A 14,404-nucleotide genomic window follows, 5' to 3' on the forward strand; every position below is an offset into this window, starting at 1 on the left:
ATTTACTTTCTAAAGTTAACTCTATACACTATTCTCTATGAAAATACAAATCTGCTCTCCAATATGTATCATATGCACGTAGCCTGACTTAAATTGACGAAAAAATGAATAATGATGTAATTGATAAACTTTTATAATTCAACGGTTGCTTTTTCTGAAAAAATATTCAAAAATCTCATTTTCACTTATATAATAATTTAATGACTAAATTGACGGTCCACTTCTTCATTTAATAAGGCCTAAATAAAAGTGAAATTGTTCAATTCGGTGACTTATCGACTCCCGAAACCAGACAGTGACACCCGTCACACTTCTTTATAGATTCGTTTTCTTTCTTGTCTGTGTCGTCAGTAAAAGACTAACAGCTTTGTCTCTGACCGCCAAGATCAATCGATATCTAGCTCTAGAGCTAGGGTTTTACTGTATGGAGTCCATACGGAAGCAAGCCACTAAGCTCAGGGAGCAAGTCGCAAAGCAACAGCAGGTTTGCTTTCTCCTTCCAGATTAAGTGCTTCTCCTTGTTTTTTATTAATGGTTGATTAGATTGAAGTTATTCCAAGTTTGGAATTTTTTGTGTTTATTCATACATACAAAGTTTTTCCAGTCTTTCTCTTACTTGGAGGTTTGTGTTTGCTTTACCGGTTATTTTTAGGAAATTTTTTTGGATTCTTGTGTATAATTTTGTTCAGAATTCATTACATACATACATATATATATATATATATGTATACATATCTGCATATAATGACAATATCACCAATGTTAACGAAAAGTCCTAATCTTTTCGATTACATAAAGAAAACCCATTTTGTTCAGCAAACAAAAAAGTGCAAATCTTTTCGATAAGATACTATACTTTTGTTTTGTGTAAATCATAATTGATATAAGTTGAACAAAAGATACAATCTTAATCTACAGGAAATTCAAATTGTTTCAATTGGTGCCCATCCATGTCCATAAAAGTTTTTTGTTAAGAATTTGGAAATGTGTCACCTGATATATATTTGTAGGTGATCAATGGTATGGTACTTCCCTGTTACTGTGTAATGGGGAAAGGATCAGATGTTGGGAGGATCCGTAGTTTGGAGATCAACCTTTGGCGTCAATTTTTCCATGGCTTGATAGACCATCCAGATTTCATAAATTGGTCATAGCAGGGTTTGTTCTTACGCCTTTTGTTTTGGGGAATTGGGATTTAAGATTTAGAAGAAATTTGAACAAAGAAAAGATAGAGGAATCATTTGCTCTGCTGGAGCTTTTAGAAAGTTTGTTTGTCTTTAGATTAATTCCTCAGTGAAACTCATCATGATGCTTAAGGACTCTGGGAGGGCCACGTTGTAGATTGATCCTTATGTTGCGTATATCATGCTGGATTCTGCTGTAGATTGATCCTTATGTTGTGTTATCATGCCTTCTCAAGTTCTAATATTAAAACACACTTTTCTTTTTAAAACAAGTTAGGATATATAGAAGTTCATTAGAATTTAGAACCTGAGTTCCTGCTGAGTTCAGGATTTTAGTTACCGTTGCTCTTTCAGTATGAAAAATGAATTTGTTCTGTTTTCCCTTACTCCTTTGATGATTTAATGTAAGATGGACAAAGACAGTGATTGAATTCAATTCCAACTTCATTTACAATGTCCATTGAACCGTTCATAGTGTGTATCTTGCTGGTTTGTGTTAAAAATTAATCACAATTTAAACCCCCAGGAAAGTGATCTCAAGTTTACATAAAATAGACTTATGAACTTATCACTAGAACCTACGGTTCCTGCTTAGTTCAGGAGGACTTTAGTTACCATTTCAGTAGTAAAAAATTATGTACTAGTTTCTTAGTCCTTTGATGACTTAGTGGAAGACGAAAGAAGCCGTGATTGATTCAATTATATTGACAATGTAGAATTGTAAATAAATTCATTGTTTTAAACTTGCTGTTTTGAATACGTTGCAGGCTGTGTTGAAACGGTTGGGAAATTTAGGTAATGAAGCTGTTATGATTGATGAAGAGGAACTTATGTGCCACCAAAAACTTCAGGATTTGTATAATTCTACAAGGGCTACGAAGGTACATTTATCATGCCGTCATCAAGTTGGCTATCATTTAACTACTGGTTCATTCTATTAGACATCACTATTGAATTACTCTTACCAAATTCTAATTCTAACAATAAATTATGTTACCCAGCATTTTCAGCGGAGTGTTGTTCGGGGGGTTGAGGCTTTTATTTCTACCAGCTCAAAACAAATGGAAATAGGTGACTGCTCTCTCTAATTTGCTGCATTTGATTCCTTATACAAGTCTAGTAGATAAAATTTTATCTTGATAATTTAGTGAGAAAGTTAGCTGAAAATTGCTGCAAATATGGAGCTGAAAATCAAAGCGCTAGCACTCATCTAGCAAGGGGTTCTGAATACTTTGGTACTTCATATAATTCAATTGAAGATGAGAGAGAGGCTTTTCTTAAGGTCCTCTGTGAGCAGGTAATTTCTTCAATGTAATTTTTTTTCTTAAATGTTTATAAAGAGAAATCTCAAGATATGGCCATTGAAATCAACATTTTGAACCAAAAGCAACATGCACATGTAACTTGTGTGTGTATATGTGTGTTTTTGAAAACAATAAACCATTTTGTTGAGAAATATGATCTGTGACTTCTTTTAATGGGGTGAATTCAGTTAGCTATATAAGCAATGAGTTTGTTTTGCCGTTTGGGAGGCATTAAGCATATCGGATACAGGTCAGGATGTAGCACTGTCACATCTCACTAACCCACTTAACCTTAGTGAAGGTGGTAGTATCCCAAGGCCTTTTGCACAATGACAAGAGCCTTTGTTAATTGAATCATAAAAGAGCTTTTATAATGCTATACTTTACCAAAATCTATAATAAATTTTTGAGTTTTTTTTCCGTTCTTTTTGGTTTATAATCATGTCACAGGATTAAAATTTGTAGGTTGCTGAACCTTTACGGGCACAAATAGCAGGGGCTCCTTTGGAGGATGCTCGTCACTTGACTCATCGTTATGATAAATTGCGACAGGAGGTGGAAGCCCAGGTATATCTTAATGTCAATTGGTGTATCTAATGGTTCAGGAACATGCATTCTCATAGGAAGTAAATATTTATCTTCTGATTAGGTGGCTGACATATTGAGGCGTCGATTGAAATCCACTTCGGTATCTGCAGAGAGTTCTGTGAAGCTTCAAAATGCAGAAGTAAGATTGACAGAGCTTAAATCTTCTACAGTGGCACTTGGGAAAGAAGCAACTGCCGCAATGTTGTCGGTTGAGGATCAGCAGCAACAGATGACTTTTCATAAGCTTCGTACTATGGTATTGTTACTAATTGTTTGTGAGGACTGCACATGGCTATTCTATTATATCTTGGTTGCCATTGATGGATATAAAGTTGATTGTTGTCTGTATGAAAGGCTTATTAAAGTAGTTACTGTTCTGTTTGTTCCCTGAAGATTTTATGTGATCAATGCTCCTTCAGTTTGATTAGTCTAATATGCATTGACTGAATTCGTGCTTCTTGTGCGAACCCCTATGGGAAGTTTGTTTTTCCCTGTTTAATCCATAAGTAATTAGTTCATGTCATTATAGATGTATAATTTTTAGTTTCCCTATAATAGAAGGGAAAAAACATCTTTACAACCATAAGAATCGATGCATAACTAGCTATGCTTCGTATTTTTGTGAAAACCTCATGAAAAATTGCAATATCCAGAACACAAAGAACAGGGACACCCAGGAAACAGCTGCAACTTATTTACCTAAAGGAAATACAAGTACATAATCGAGGATGTGCAAGCCATGATCTTCTCATATTTTAGGATGTCATGGATGCATGGAAGATTGAAGATACAAGTGTTATATGTGGAAATGTACATAAATAAGGATGTACAAGCCATGATCTTCTAGGGTATGCATAGGAGAATTACTTAAACCTAGTGCTTTATTGTAAAGAACCTTCCTTGTGTTTCCATATTGTATAGTTTAGCATTACATCACTCAGTCAAGAGTAGTGTTATACCACTATAGTAGGAAATGACACAAAAAGAGGAACAGTATCTTCATTAATTGCATTTCGTTGCTGCTGTCAATGTTTTGTTGATAATAGGTTCCTTCTTTTGTCTTTGGTCTTGTGTTGCTTTTGTTATTATAGTCTCGTTTATGAGCTTTATGTAATTGCAACTTAGGGCGACAAAGATGGTACTTCTGTTTTCAGGCCAATAAAAGTTTGTTTGGTGTTAGAAACAACAATGTTTAATTAAAAGAATCTCTCTCTCTCTCTCTCTCAACATCATTGCATTACAGCAGAATCATTGCCCACTAGATATTAGTTATGCATTTTAGTTTTCTTTAACAAATTGGTTTGAAGCCATAGACACTCAAGACTTAAAATCTAAATTCCAAGTCCTAAACAGCGTGTTTTGGTAAAAATTGGTCACGCATTTGAACGGTTTTAATGGGTGTTTGAACAATGTTGGCATCTAGAGTGTAACGCGTCCAATTGTTCGGTTAATTAACCAAGGAATATATGCACGTATATTAAGTTTATATGTACATATCTCAACACAACACATGTTTGTATGATTTATGTAGTCTACTTCTCAACACGATAACTTGAAGTCATCAATGAGTTGTCAAAATGATGGAAATTTTTCCCTGGGTTGTTATGCTCTCTTAGCCAGTTGTTTGGTGGGACGTCCAAACCTTAAAAATAGTCTGGGCCAATGGTAGAGAGTTTTAATCCATACTCATAGGATATATAAATATATACAGATTCCTAACATTGGATGCTAATGTACAAATAAGGGCGGATAAATTCAGGATTTTCCTGAAGGCTTTTGGGAATGTGAAAGTTTGTTTAAATGATTATCCGGTGACAGGGCTGTGTAACTACTGGTTTAGCGCATATACTTCGTTGTATTATTTTATAAAATTTGAAGTTGTATACCTGTCTTATAGCAAAGGTCCTTCATGGCAGGCAGTGATGATTTCATCTATCTTTTCTGATCGTCTCAATGACTCTCGCTTGTCTATATCATCTGTTGGAAATGTGTACTTTGTTTATAATTGGTTAGTCTGTAGGATGGAGGGGTATACTGGTATTTTGGATGTACACCGGATTTAATTTTATACAAGCTGTCGGTGGGTCATCCAAACTGCATAAGGGAAGTCAATGTTTCACAAATTTTGGGATAGGCATATATCTTTAACGATCCCGAAAGGTTTAGCATATGTTGTAAGTTATGGGCAACCTTCTTAGTTATCCTTTTGAGTGACTCATTATCAGTTTCTCTCATGATCGAAGGACGTAGTAACTGGTTAGAACTTATAAGTGTTTCCTGCAGTTTCTTGTGGAGGTGATGCTGCCTGTTTTTCCGTTTCATAGCAACCCTACATGATTGATTTTTTCTCATAGTATATTATGAGTGAAGCCACGTTCTTTGGTTTTTGGTAAATAAGTGAATCCACATTTGATTAGTCTTTCTTCTTTCACTTCAAATTCTTTTCAATAAACTTCTCATATGATCACTAGACCAGTTATTCCTTCCATCTATGTCGCAATACTTGCCTTTCTTCATTATCCAAACTTTCTATTGCCTATTCCATGTTTTGATCACCTAATTTTTTTCAATCATATGACTTCCTTCTTTTTATGTACCATAGGACCTCACAAGAAGAAGAGGACTGGTGATGCATTTGAGTGGGATGCTTACTCTTTTCTTGGTGGTGACCTATGGGTGATATTGTTCTTAAACCCCAAGTTCCTTTAAACAAATGGTATTCTTGTTTAGCATCTGTTACTGCAGCCCCTTACAATTATTAAAATAAATGCATTAAGGTTTAGCAGATTGGATCATAAGTTGTTTTTTTTCCTGTTTCCATCTAGGGTCGTGTTTTTGTGCATGGTGAAATTAGTGCTACAAAAGAGATGTGAAAATAGGGTCAACTTATATAGGCTAATAACCTTGTCGAATAAACAAACAGTAGTAATAATGAAATCCTAAAGCATTAAACCGTAAACCCTAATTTTATTCCCCTTGACTCCTCCGGAACAAGAACTTTCATTTGGGGAATTTTGGTTTATAAATGTTTGATGCACTTGAGTAACTAATGAAAGTCGTGTTTGCATCTTAATGTCTTTTCATTTAATATTTCCTAGTTTTTACCACTTTTGCTATTTCAACCCCACAAAATTTTAAGTTTCGATCATTCTGTACTGCTGATATTATGAAATGTTGTATGTAGTTTCTCTACCATAGCATCATTTTATATGTAGAATTCTGAAGAACTGGTATATATATGATTCCTTGATATTGAGCACAACGGAAATAATAGTGGCTCATCTGTCAACAGAGGACCTTTGGGAAATGCTTGTAGGAGCGTTAAAAACGTTTGGGTATTGAAATGCATTTTTGATGTTGTTTGACTGAGATTGTTAAAGGTGCTTTATGAGTCATAGAAGCACGTTTTTCTGCTGTTATGAGAGGTGCTTCTCAAGAAGCACTTCCATGTTGCATTTCTAGGAAGCACTTAATAGAAATCTCAATCTGCTTCTATTGAAAGTGCTTACAACAAATGCACATATGAGTGTAAGAGCTTCTAATTGGAGTTTAAATGCTTTGCTTTAGCTGGAGAGGGTGAGTAGATTAAATGAGAAAAGGGCTCACCACTTCCAGGGTAAATAATAATTTTCAAAGCTCCAGGATCAGAAACTCTTGCTATTGTGTATCTAAATATATAACTGTAAAGTTATGGTGTCTGTAGTACTTGGTGGGTTTGTCATTACTGTAATAGCTTACCATACTAAATTTGGCTAGAAACTGGTAGCGTATTGTATTTTGCTTCCGAGTTTACATTTCTGCATTTGACTCTAATGAAAGTATGTTTTGCAGGTTGATGCGGAGAGATCATTTCATCAACATGCTCTTACTATTTTAGACAAGCTACATTCTGAGGTTTGCTCTACGTGCCTGGCTCTGTATATTTTTATCATTATGGATGGTTTCTTATCTTTTTTATATACATAAAAGTTTGTGAATACTGTATTATTTTAAATGTTCAGATGATTCTGGAGAACCCACCAAATGAATTCTCATCGCAATCAGTGAAAGTGCATCATGATACGATTTCAAATATATCTGATGATCATGGACAACTTAACCAAGATGGCACTTTCTTCATTGCAAGAGTAAGGCCTTTGAAATCCTTGAAATTCTATTCCCAACAACCAAAAGAAACTGCTGCGCTCGTTCATTTATATCACAGTTTCTGAATTTATTTTTAGCTAGTTGGTTCCCATATTCTTCACTTCTGAAAACAACATGGATTCTAAAACTAGTGTTTTTATGGGAAGCAGCGAAAATGCTGATATATGAGTTTTCATCTGTATAGAAAAGGCCGTTGACCGTTGTCATATTGACACCAATTACAATTTTACAATAGCCTTATATCTCACTGAAACCAATCTAAAATAGCCTGAAATTCGGAGCTTTTCTAGGTGTTAATCCTTTTTTGCATCATTTTTCAGGCTATTCACCCGTTTGAGGCTCAAGCGGATGGAGAGTTGAATCTGTCCGTTGATGATTATGTTGTAGTTCGTCAGGTAGGTGAACCACCCCGAATTTGATTTCTGCTATGGCTTCTGCATAAATGTAGACTTTTTATTTTTTCAGACAACCAAAGTATACACTGCTGCTCTCTCCGAGTTATTATATTTTCTATAACAGTTGGGAAAGGGAGGAAATTTTGGATAACTAGGCGGGATCATTTTCCTAACGTTGTTTGAATGTTTAATAGGAGGAATGAATGAACTATTTTGTTCTCTTATAGTAAAGCCCTTGTATAAAACATTTCTTTTTTCGTTTGCATCTTACACATTCAAAAAAAAGAAATTAAAGCGTAATCCTTCTCCGTTTTTCATTTGGTGGCGATTTTAATTTTACTTCATATGAATGTTATAGGTCGGCTCTAATGGATGGTCTGAAGGAGAAAGCAACGGCAAGGCCGGATGGTTTCCATCTGCATATATAGAGAGGCAGGAGAAAGCGCCATCCGACAAGTTAATGTAAGCAAAGTTCATTCACATGTTCCCCACACCTATATAAACTTGGTATAAACTGTATATACCAATTTTTCATTCTGTATAATAGTTCGTCCGTTTGGACGGGATGCTCGACCATTTCATCTACACACTGTGTGAAGAAAAATATTATATTTGTAGTTCAAGTAATTTTGGTGTAATATTGCTCTAATTCTGGATGTATCACACTTTTGTCAATCAAGTTTGGCCTTAGATATATTTGGTTTTTGTATGATCACTTCAGAATTATATCCTTTGGTTTTGGAAAAGAAGTACAAAATATATGTTACAAAACATGGTTAATTTCTAGAGGAATTTCTCCTGAAGCTTCTATTAGATTTATACAATTGAAAACACCACTGGTATTTTAGTTGTCATGTACGAGATTTGAACCCAAAATGAAGATGTTTATGTAAGCAGTATGTAAATCATCAAACTACAACTGCGCAGCAAACCAACACGACACTAAGGTTACCATACACATATCCCGTGCATTACAAGAAATCAACTTACCTGGAGGCATCGCCATTGTGAAAACAACAGATGAGGTCTTCTACTTCCAACACTCGTTATTCTCCTCTCTAAATTAATAGGGTTTTAGATATTAAGGAAGCCTTAGTGTGGAAGCAGGGACTTCAACTATTTATACCATCATTCATCGATAGAGATCCACTCGGTCCAGCCTATTAACAGAAGGAGTGTTGATCTCTATCTCAAAGAGTTTTAGTCCCATCATGACTTGATATACTAGTGTATATCAGATAAGGATCATAATAGGACAGCTGCAATACATAAACTCCATGATTCTTATCGCATTAGGGCTCTCAAACTTCCCGTGTTTCACATAACTAGTACAACCAGTTATGCGCCACACAAGCAGTCCAGTTGGGATCTCATTGTCATTCAAACAAGGTTTTACATTCTCCCACTTGAATGTCAATGATATGCCTTAACACAATAAGAATCACGATGATCATTGAGTTCTCAAAAGCTTGCAACTGATCCTACTCAGTGACTTGTCATTTTTAAGAAAAATATAGGACCACAGAAAACAAAACACGCATTGCTTGCACTTTGCACTCTGTGATCACATACATATTTATCATAAAAACACTATGCCACTTTTAAGAGTCATGATGTCGAGAACTGATAATTTATACCGTCAGATATCAGTTCCACATAACACACTGAAATGATTCCAGTACCAAAATCGTTTGTCAAAGCATAATCAGCTATTCAAACAAGTCAATAATAATTAACAACTGTCAACAATAATAAAGATATCTGCAAGAAAAAACCTACGTAGTTCATGGAGAGCTTACTCCACTCATTAACGGAATCAAAGAGTTCTCTCACTCCCATGTTGAAGACATGTTTCTTGAAGACTCCCACTGGTAAGGCCTTTGTCATTGGGTCAGCTACCATTAAGCTCGTGTGAATGTACTCAATTTCGACAGTCTCTTTCTTCACTTCATCTCTCACTTTTAAGTACTTAATATCCATCAACCTACTTGCATATGACCTTTTGTTATTCTTTGAAAAGAAAACTGCAGCTTTGTTGTCACAGTACAACTTGAGGGGCCTGTCAACATTGTCAACGATTTCCAATCCTCTCACCATGTTTTTAAGCCAAATGGCTTGTTGAGTTGCTGCATAGCACCCTATAAACTCCGCTTCCATGGTTGAAGATGCAATACTCTTCTATTTTGCACTTTTCCATGATATTGCACCATTAGCCAACAGAAAAATGTAACCATTCGTCGATTTTCTGTCGTCCACACATCCTGCCAAGTCTGAATTTGTGAATCCCACCAACTCCAGCTTGTCCACATAACTGTAGGTTAACATGAAATCTCTTGTTCTTTTAAGATACCTCAGTACCTTTTTCGCTGCAAAAGCCAGGTCCGGTCTTGTGCATACCTGGGCATACATAAGACTCCCTACAAGAGATGCATAGGGTTTATCCTTCATTCCCTCCTTCTCTAATTCATTTTTGGGACATTGATCACTGCTTAGTTTGTCCCCTTTGCCAATAGGCAATTCTCCATTCGAACACTTGTCCATGTTGAATCTTTTAGTGACTCTGTCGATGTATTGCCTTTGGGAGAGACCAAGGGACTTCTTAGCACGATCTCTTATAATTTCTATTCCCAAAACGAATCGAGCTTCTCCCAAGTCCTTCATGTCAAAGTTTTGAATGAGCATACTCTTAGTTGTCTGTAGTAGAGACATATCGGAGCTGGCTAACAATATATCGTCCACGTACAATACTAAGAATATAATCTTTGAGCCAAGGACTTTCAGATAAATACACTCATCCATTTTGTTTTCTTGAAAACCTGAAACTGCCATTACCTGATCAAATTTCTTATTCCATTGCCTCGAAGCTTGTTTTAAGCCGTATATGGACTTGTTCAACTTACAAACCATCATTTCTTTCCCCCTTTCAACAAATCCAGGTGCTTGTTGCATGTAGATATCTTCTTCAAGGTCACCATTTAGGAATGCCGTCTTGACATCCATTTGATGAAGTTCTAAATCAAAATGTGCCGTGATAGCTAGGATGATTCTCATGGAGTCTTTTGTTGAGACTGGAGAAAACGTCTCATTGTAGTCAATGCCTTCCCTTTGTGTAAAACCCTTTGCTACGAGCCTTGCTTTGTGTTTGTCAAGGTTGCCTTGTGAGTCTCGTTTTGTCTTGAACACCCACTTGCAACCAATAATTTTAGTTGTCCCAGGTGGCTGTGGAACAAGACTCCATACATTGTTTTTCTCCATAGACTCCAGTTCTTCATGCATGGCTTGTTTCCATAACGTTGATCGTGCACTTGATATGGCTTGATTATAGGTCAAGGGATCATCCTCATCACCTATAGTGTGTTCTGCCTCATTTAGGTACACGAAATCAGGCAATAATGCTGCTTTTCGTACCCGTTGTGACTTTCGAACATTTAATTCCAAAGTGCCAGTTCCTGGAGCATTTACCTGATCTTCTCCAGGGGTTTGTACTGGTGCATGTACATCGTTTTCTTGAGCCTCTGCCTGGATCAAGTGGTCCTCATTTACTATCTCGTCTTCATGAGACATATTTAAGCCGTTATGAAGAGAACGTGGCTGCATGGGAATTATGAGAGTGGATGCGTGCGGATCAGTTAACTCACTGTCAAGTGGGATTTCTTCAAAATCTGGGGATGAAGCTGTTGATTCACTGAAGTCAGTCTCATCCTCTTCTTCAAGAAATCTTGCATTATGAGTTTCCATAACCCTCGAGTGACTGTTAGGGCAATAGAACTTATACCCTTTAGACTTCTCAGAATACCCAATGAACTTGCAACTGATGGTCCTTGGATCAAGTTTCTTTTCTGTTGGATTATAAAACCTGGCCTCGGCATTGCAACCCCATACATGGAAGTGGTTAAAACTCGGTGTCCTTCCAGTCCAGGCTACGAACGGAATCATGTCCACAGACTTGCTTGGTACCCGATTCAATATATAGTTTGCAGTCTTCAGTGCTTCTCCCCAAAGAAACATTGGAAGCTTTGAATGTGCAAACATGGATCTGATCATGTCTTTTAGGGTTCGATTCCTTCGTTCAGCAACTCCATTTTGATGAGGAGTCCCAGGTGTAGTGTACTGAGCCACGATGCCATTTTGTTCAAGATAAGTTGCAAAAGGTCCTTTGTGTTGTCCAGCCTCAGTGAACCTGCCAAAATACTCACCACCTCTATCGGATCTCACAATCTTAATGTGTTTTTCCAGTTGTTTTTCAACTTCCAAATGAAAAGTTTTAAAACATTGCAAGGCTTCAGTTTTTTCAGAAATAAGAAAAACATATGCAAACCGTGAAAAATCATCAATGAAGGTTATGAAATATGATTTTCCACAGATGGTTTTAATTGGAAAAGGTCCACAAATGTCAGTGTGTATAATTTCCAATAGACATTGGCTACGATTTGACCCTATTTTCCTAGTATTAGTGAGCTTTCCTTTAAAACAGTTAATACACTCTTTAAAATTGCTGAAATCAAGTTGTGGCAACAAGTCTTGTTTTGTAAGTGTGATGATCCTTTCTTTAGAGATGTGCCCCAACCTTTTGTGCCAAAGCATTGAGGTTTTTGCATGAGAGAGCACTTGTTTAGAACCAACACTTTGAACATTAAAACATTCAATCTCATAAGTACAATTCATTTGCCACATATCATCTTTGAGATTAGCTTCACCAAGCAATTTATTCGAGTCATTTAAATGAAAAACTTTACACTTTGACTGTCACCCACAAATGTAAAGCCAGACTTAACTAACTTAGATGCAGAAATTAAATTCCTTCGCATGGAAGGTACATAAAGTACTGGACTTAATTCTAAAATAAAGCTAGAGGAAAGAACTAATTTGACACTTCCTATGGATTCGACAGCAACTTTGCTCCCATTCCCCACATAGACATTGTAGACTTCATGGTTTATCACCCTTGTTTTTGAGAAGCCCTGCAAGGAATTAGTTATGTGAATAGAACAGCCCGTGTCAAACCACCAACTATTAGGAGGAATGTAAACTAGATTTGACTCAACACACACGAAAACATTTATTTCATTACCTTTCTTAACAAGCCAATTCTTGAAGCCATTGCAATTCTTTCTTAAGTGACCTGTCTCTTTGCAAAAATAACACTCCTTTTCTTTCTCAGTTTCAACATTAGCAGTTTTCATTTTATGAGATCCTTTAGAGATGATGTTAGCATTTTTAAATGAAGAAGAAATTTCTTTCTTCTTCTTCTTACTAGCAGCCACGGTTGAACCTTGAGTGAAGTCCCTTTTGCGTTTTTCTCCTTGCACAAAATTTACATCCACTGATTTGTCACTCTTGAGCCGATCTTCTTCTTGTGCACACATAGTGATCAGTTCATCTATGCCCCATTTAACTTCCTGAGTGTTATATGAGACCTTGAGCTGCCCATATTTTGAAGGCAGGGAGTTCAAAGCCATATGAACTAGGAACTGATCAGTCATGGGTACTTCAAGGTCCTTCAACTTTTGAGCAAGATCCACCATCTTCAGAATGTGTTCCCTGACACTTCCCTCACCATCAAATTTCATTGAAGTAATTTGAGTTAGAAAAGTCCCAGTTTCTGCTTTGTCAGACTCTTTAAACTTTTCCCCAACTGCAGCCAAGAAGTCTTTTGCATTATCTTGTTTTGGAACACCCCATTTAACTGATGGAGCCATTGCTTTCCTCATAATCATCAGTGACATCCGATTTGTTCTCTCCCACTTCTCAACCTTTGCCTTATGATCTGTAGTGCTTTCTGCAGTAATAGCTGCAGGTTTTTCCTCCCTTAATGCCAAATCGAGATCCATAAGGCCAAGAACCATTTCGACATCCTCCTTCCACTTCTTGTAGTTAGAACCAGTCAAGGTCTCAATATTGTTGAAATTGAGAGATGTCATGTGAGGAGCTGCAAAACCAAATGTTAATTTTTACAGTTGTTAGTCATCTAAGTGTCAAATGAATAGACGGAACATGATACTCAATCTTTTCCTGACACATAATCGTATAAGCATAGTATCATCTTTGGACAGAAACCATTTATACTAGATTTGCATAGCCAAAATATTGAATACAAGGGCAGTTTACATAACTCCAACACTTTTGAGCAGATGAAGAATGTAATCTTGTCAATTCAATACTTCACTATACATTGATTCATTTGTTTAACTTGAATAAATAAACACTTCTGAGCAGATTATTATTCACTTAATACAGATGAATCACATGTTTGACTCTTTTAGACAACAAGCCAAAATCAACAACCTAAACACTTTTGAGCAGATTAGGTGTTGAGATCCTTGTTTACGATTCAAATCTTATTTGTCAGTTTGGTTTTGATAAATAGAATGTGAATCCAAAAGTTCTTCTTGGTTGAGTATTCCAGTATTGTAACCATTCTTTAAATGATCTTATCTGCACACAATAGCAAACACAACTGGAGGCATTGACAGCAATATAGTGACCATGCAAAACCTTTGTCAGTATGCAGCGGAAGCATTTTTAATGACACAGGATCAAAACATATATGCATGTATTTATATCGAGAGTTAACCATATATTGATTAAGGAACCCTAGCCATGTTGGGTTGGCTCTGATACCACATGTAAGCAGTATGTAAATCATCAAACTACAACTGCGCAGCAAACCAACACGACACTAAGGTTACCATACACATATCCCGTGCATTACAAGAAATCAACTTACCTGGAGGCATCGCCATTGTGAAAACAACAGATGAGGTCTTCTACTTCCAACACTCGTTAT

General features: G+C 36.4%; 2 protein-coding genes across 2 annotated transcripts; one reads left to right on the forward strand and one right to left on the reverse strand.

Annotated features, from left to right (window-relative positions):
• The first annotated feature begins 219 nt into the window (after nucleotides 1-219).
• LOC137711508 (SH3 domain-containing protein) lies at nucleotides 220-8,311 on the forward strand. Its single transcript, XM_068450747.2, has 10 exons — nucleotides 220-484; nucleotides 1,952-2,065; nucleotides 2,186-2,255; nucleotides 2,333-2,481; nucleotides 2,954-3,055; nucleotides 3,138-3,332; nucleotides 6,908-6,970; nucleotides 7,078-7,203; nucleotides 7,543-7,617; nucleotides 7,976-8,311. Exons 1-10 carry the CDS (start codon nucleotides 425-427, stop codon nucleotides 8,081-8,083), a joined length of 1,062 nt encoding a protein of 353 aa, XP_068306848.2. The 5' UTR covers nucleotides 220-424; the 3' UTR covers nucleotides 8,084-8,311.
• A 4,235-nt stretch (nucleotides 8,312-12,546) lies between these two features.
• On the reverse strand, nucleotides 12,547-13,463 carry LOC148696464 (uncharacterized). The gene is made up of 2 exons (XM_088695222.1): nucleotides 12,689-13,463; nucleotides 12,547-12,578 (listed from the first exon to the last, which is right to left on the reverse strand). The coding sequence occupies exons 1-2, from the start codon at nucleotides 13,461-13,463 to the stop codon at nucleotides 12,547-12,549; spliced, it is 807 nt and encodes a 268-aa protein (XP_088551348.1).
• Between the last annotated feature and the right edge of the window lie 941 nt (nucleotides 13,464-14,404).

The sequence above is a fragment of the Pyrus communis genome, chromosome 6 (assembly GCF_041283825.1).
Source record: "Pyrus communis isolate YQ-2024b chromosome 6, ASM4128382v1, whole genome shotgun sequence".
In the NCBI taxonomy this organism is placed as follows: domain Eukaryota; kingdom Viridiplantae; phylum Streptophyta; class Magnoliopsida; order Rosales; family Rosaceae; genus Pyrus; species Pyrus communis.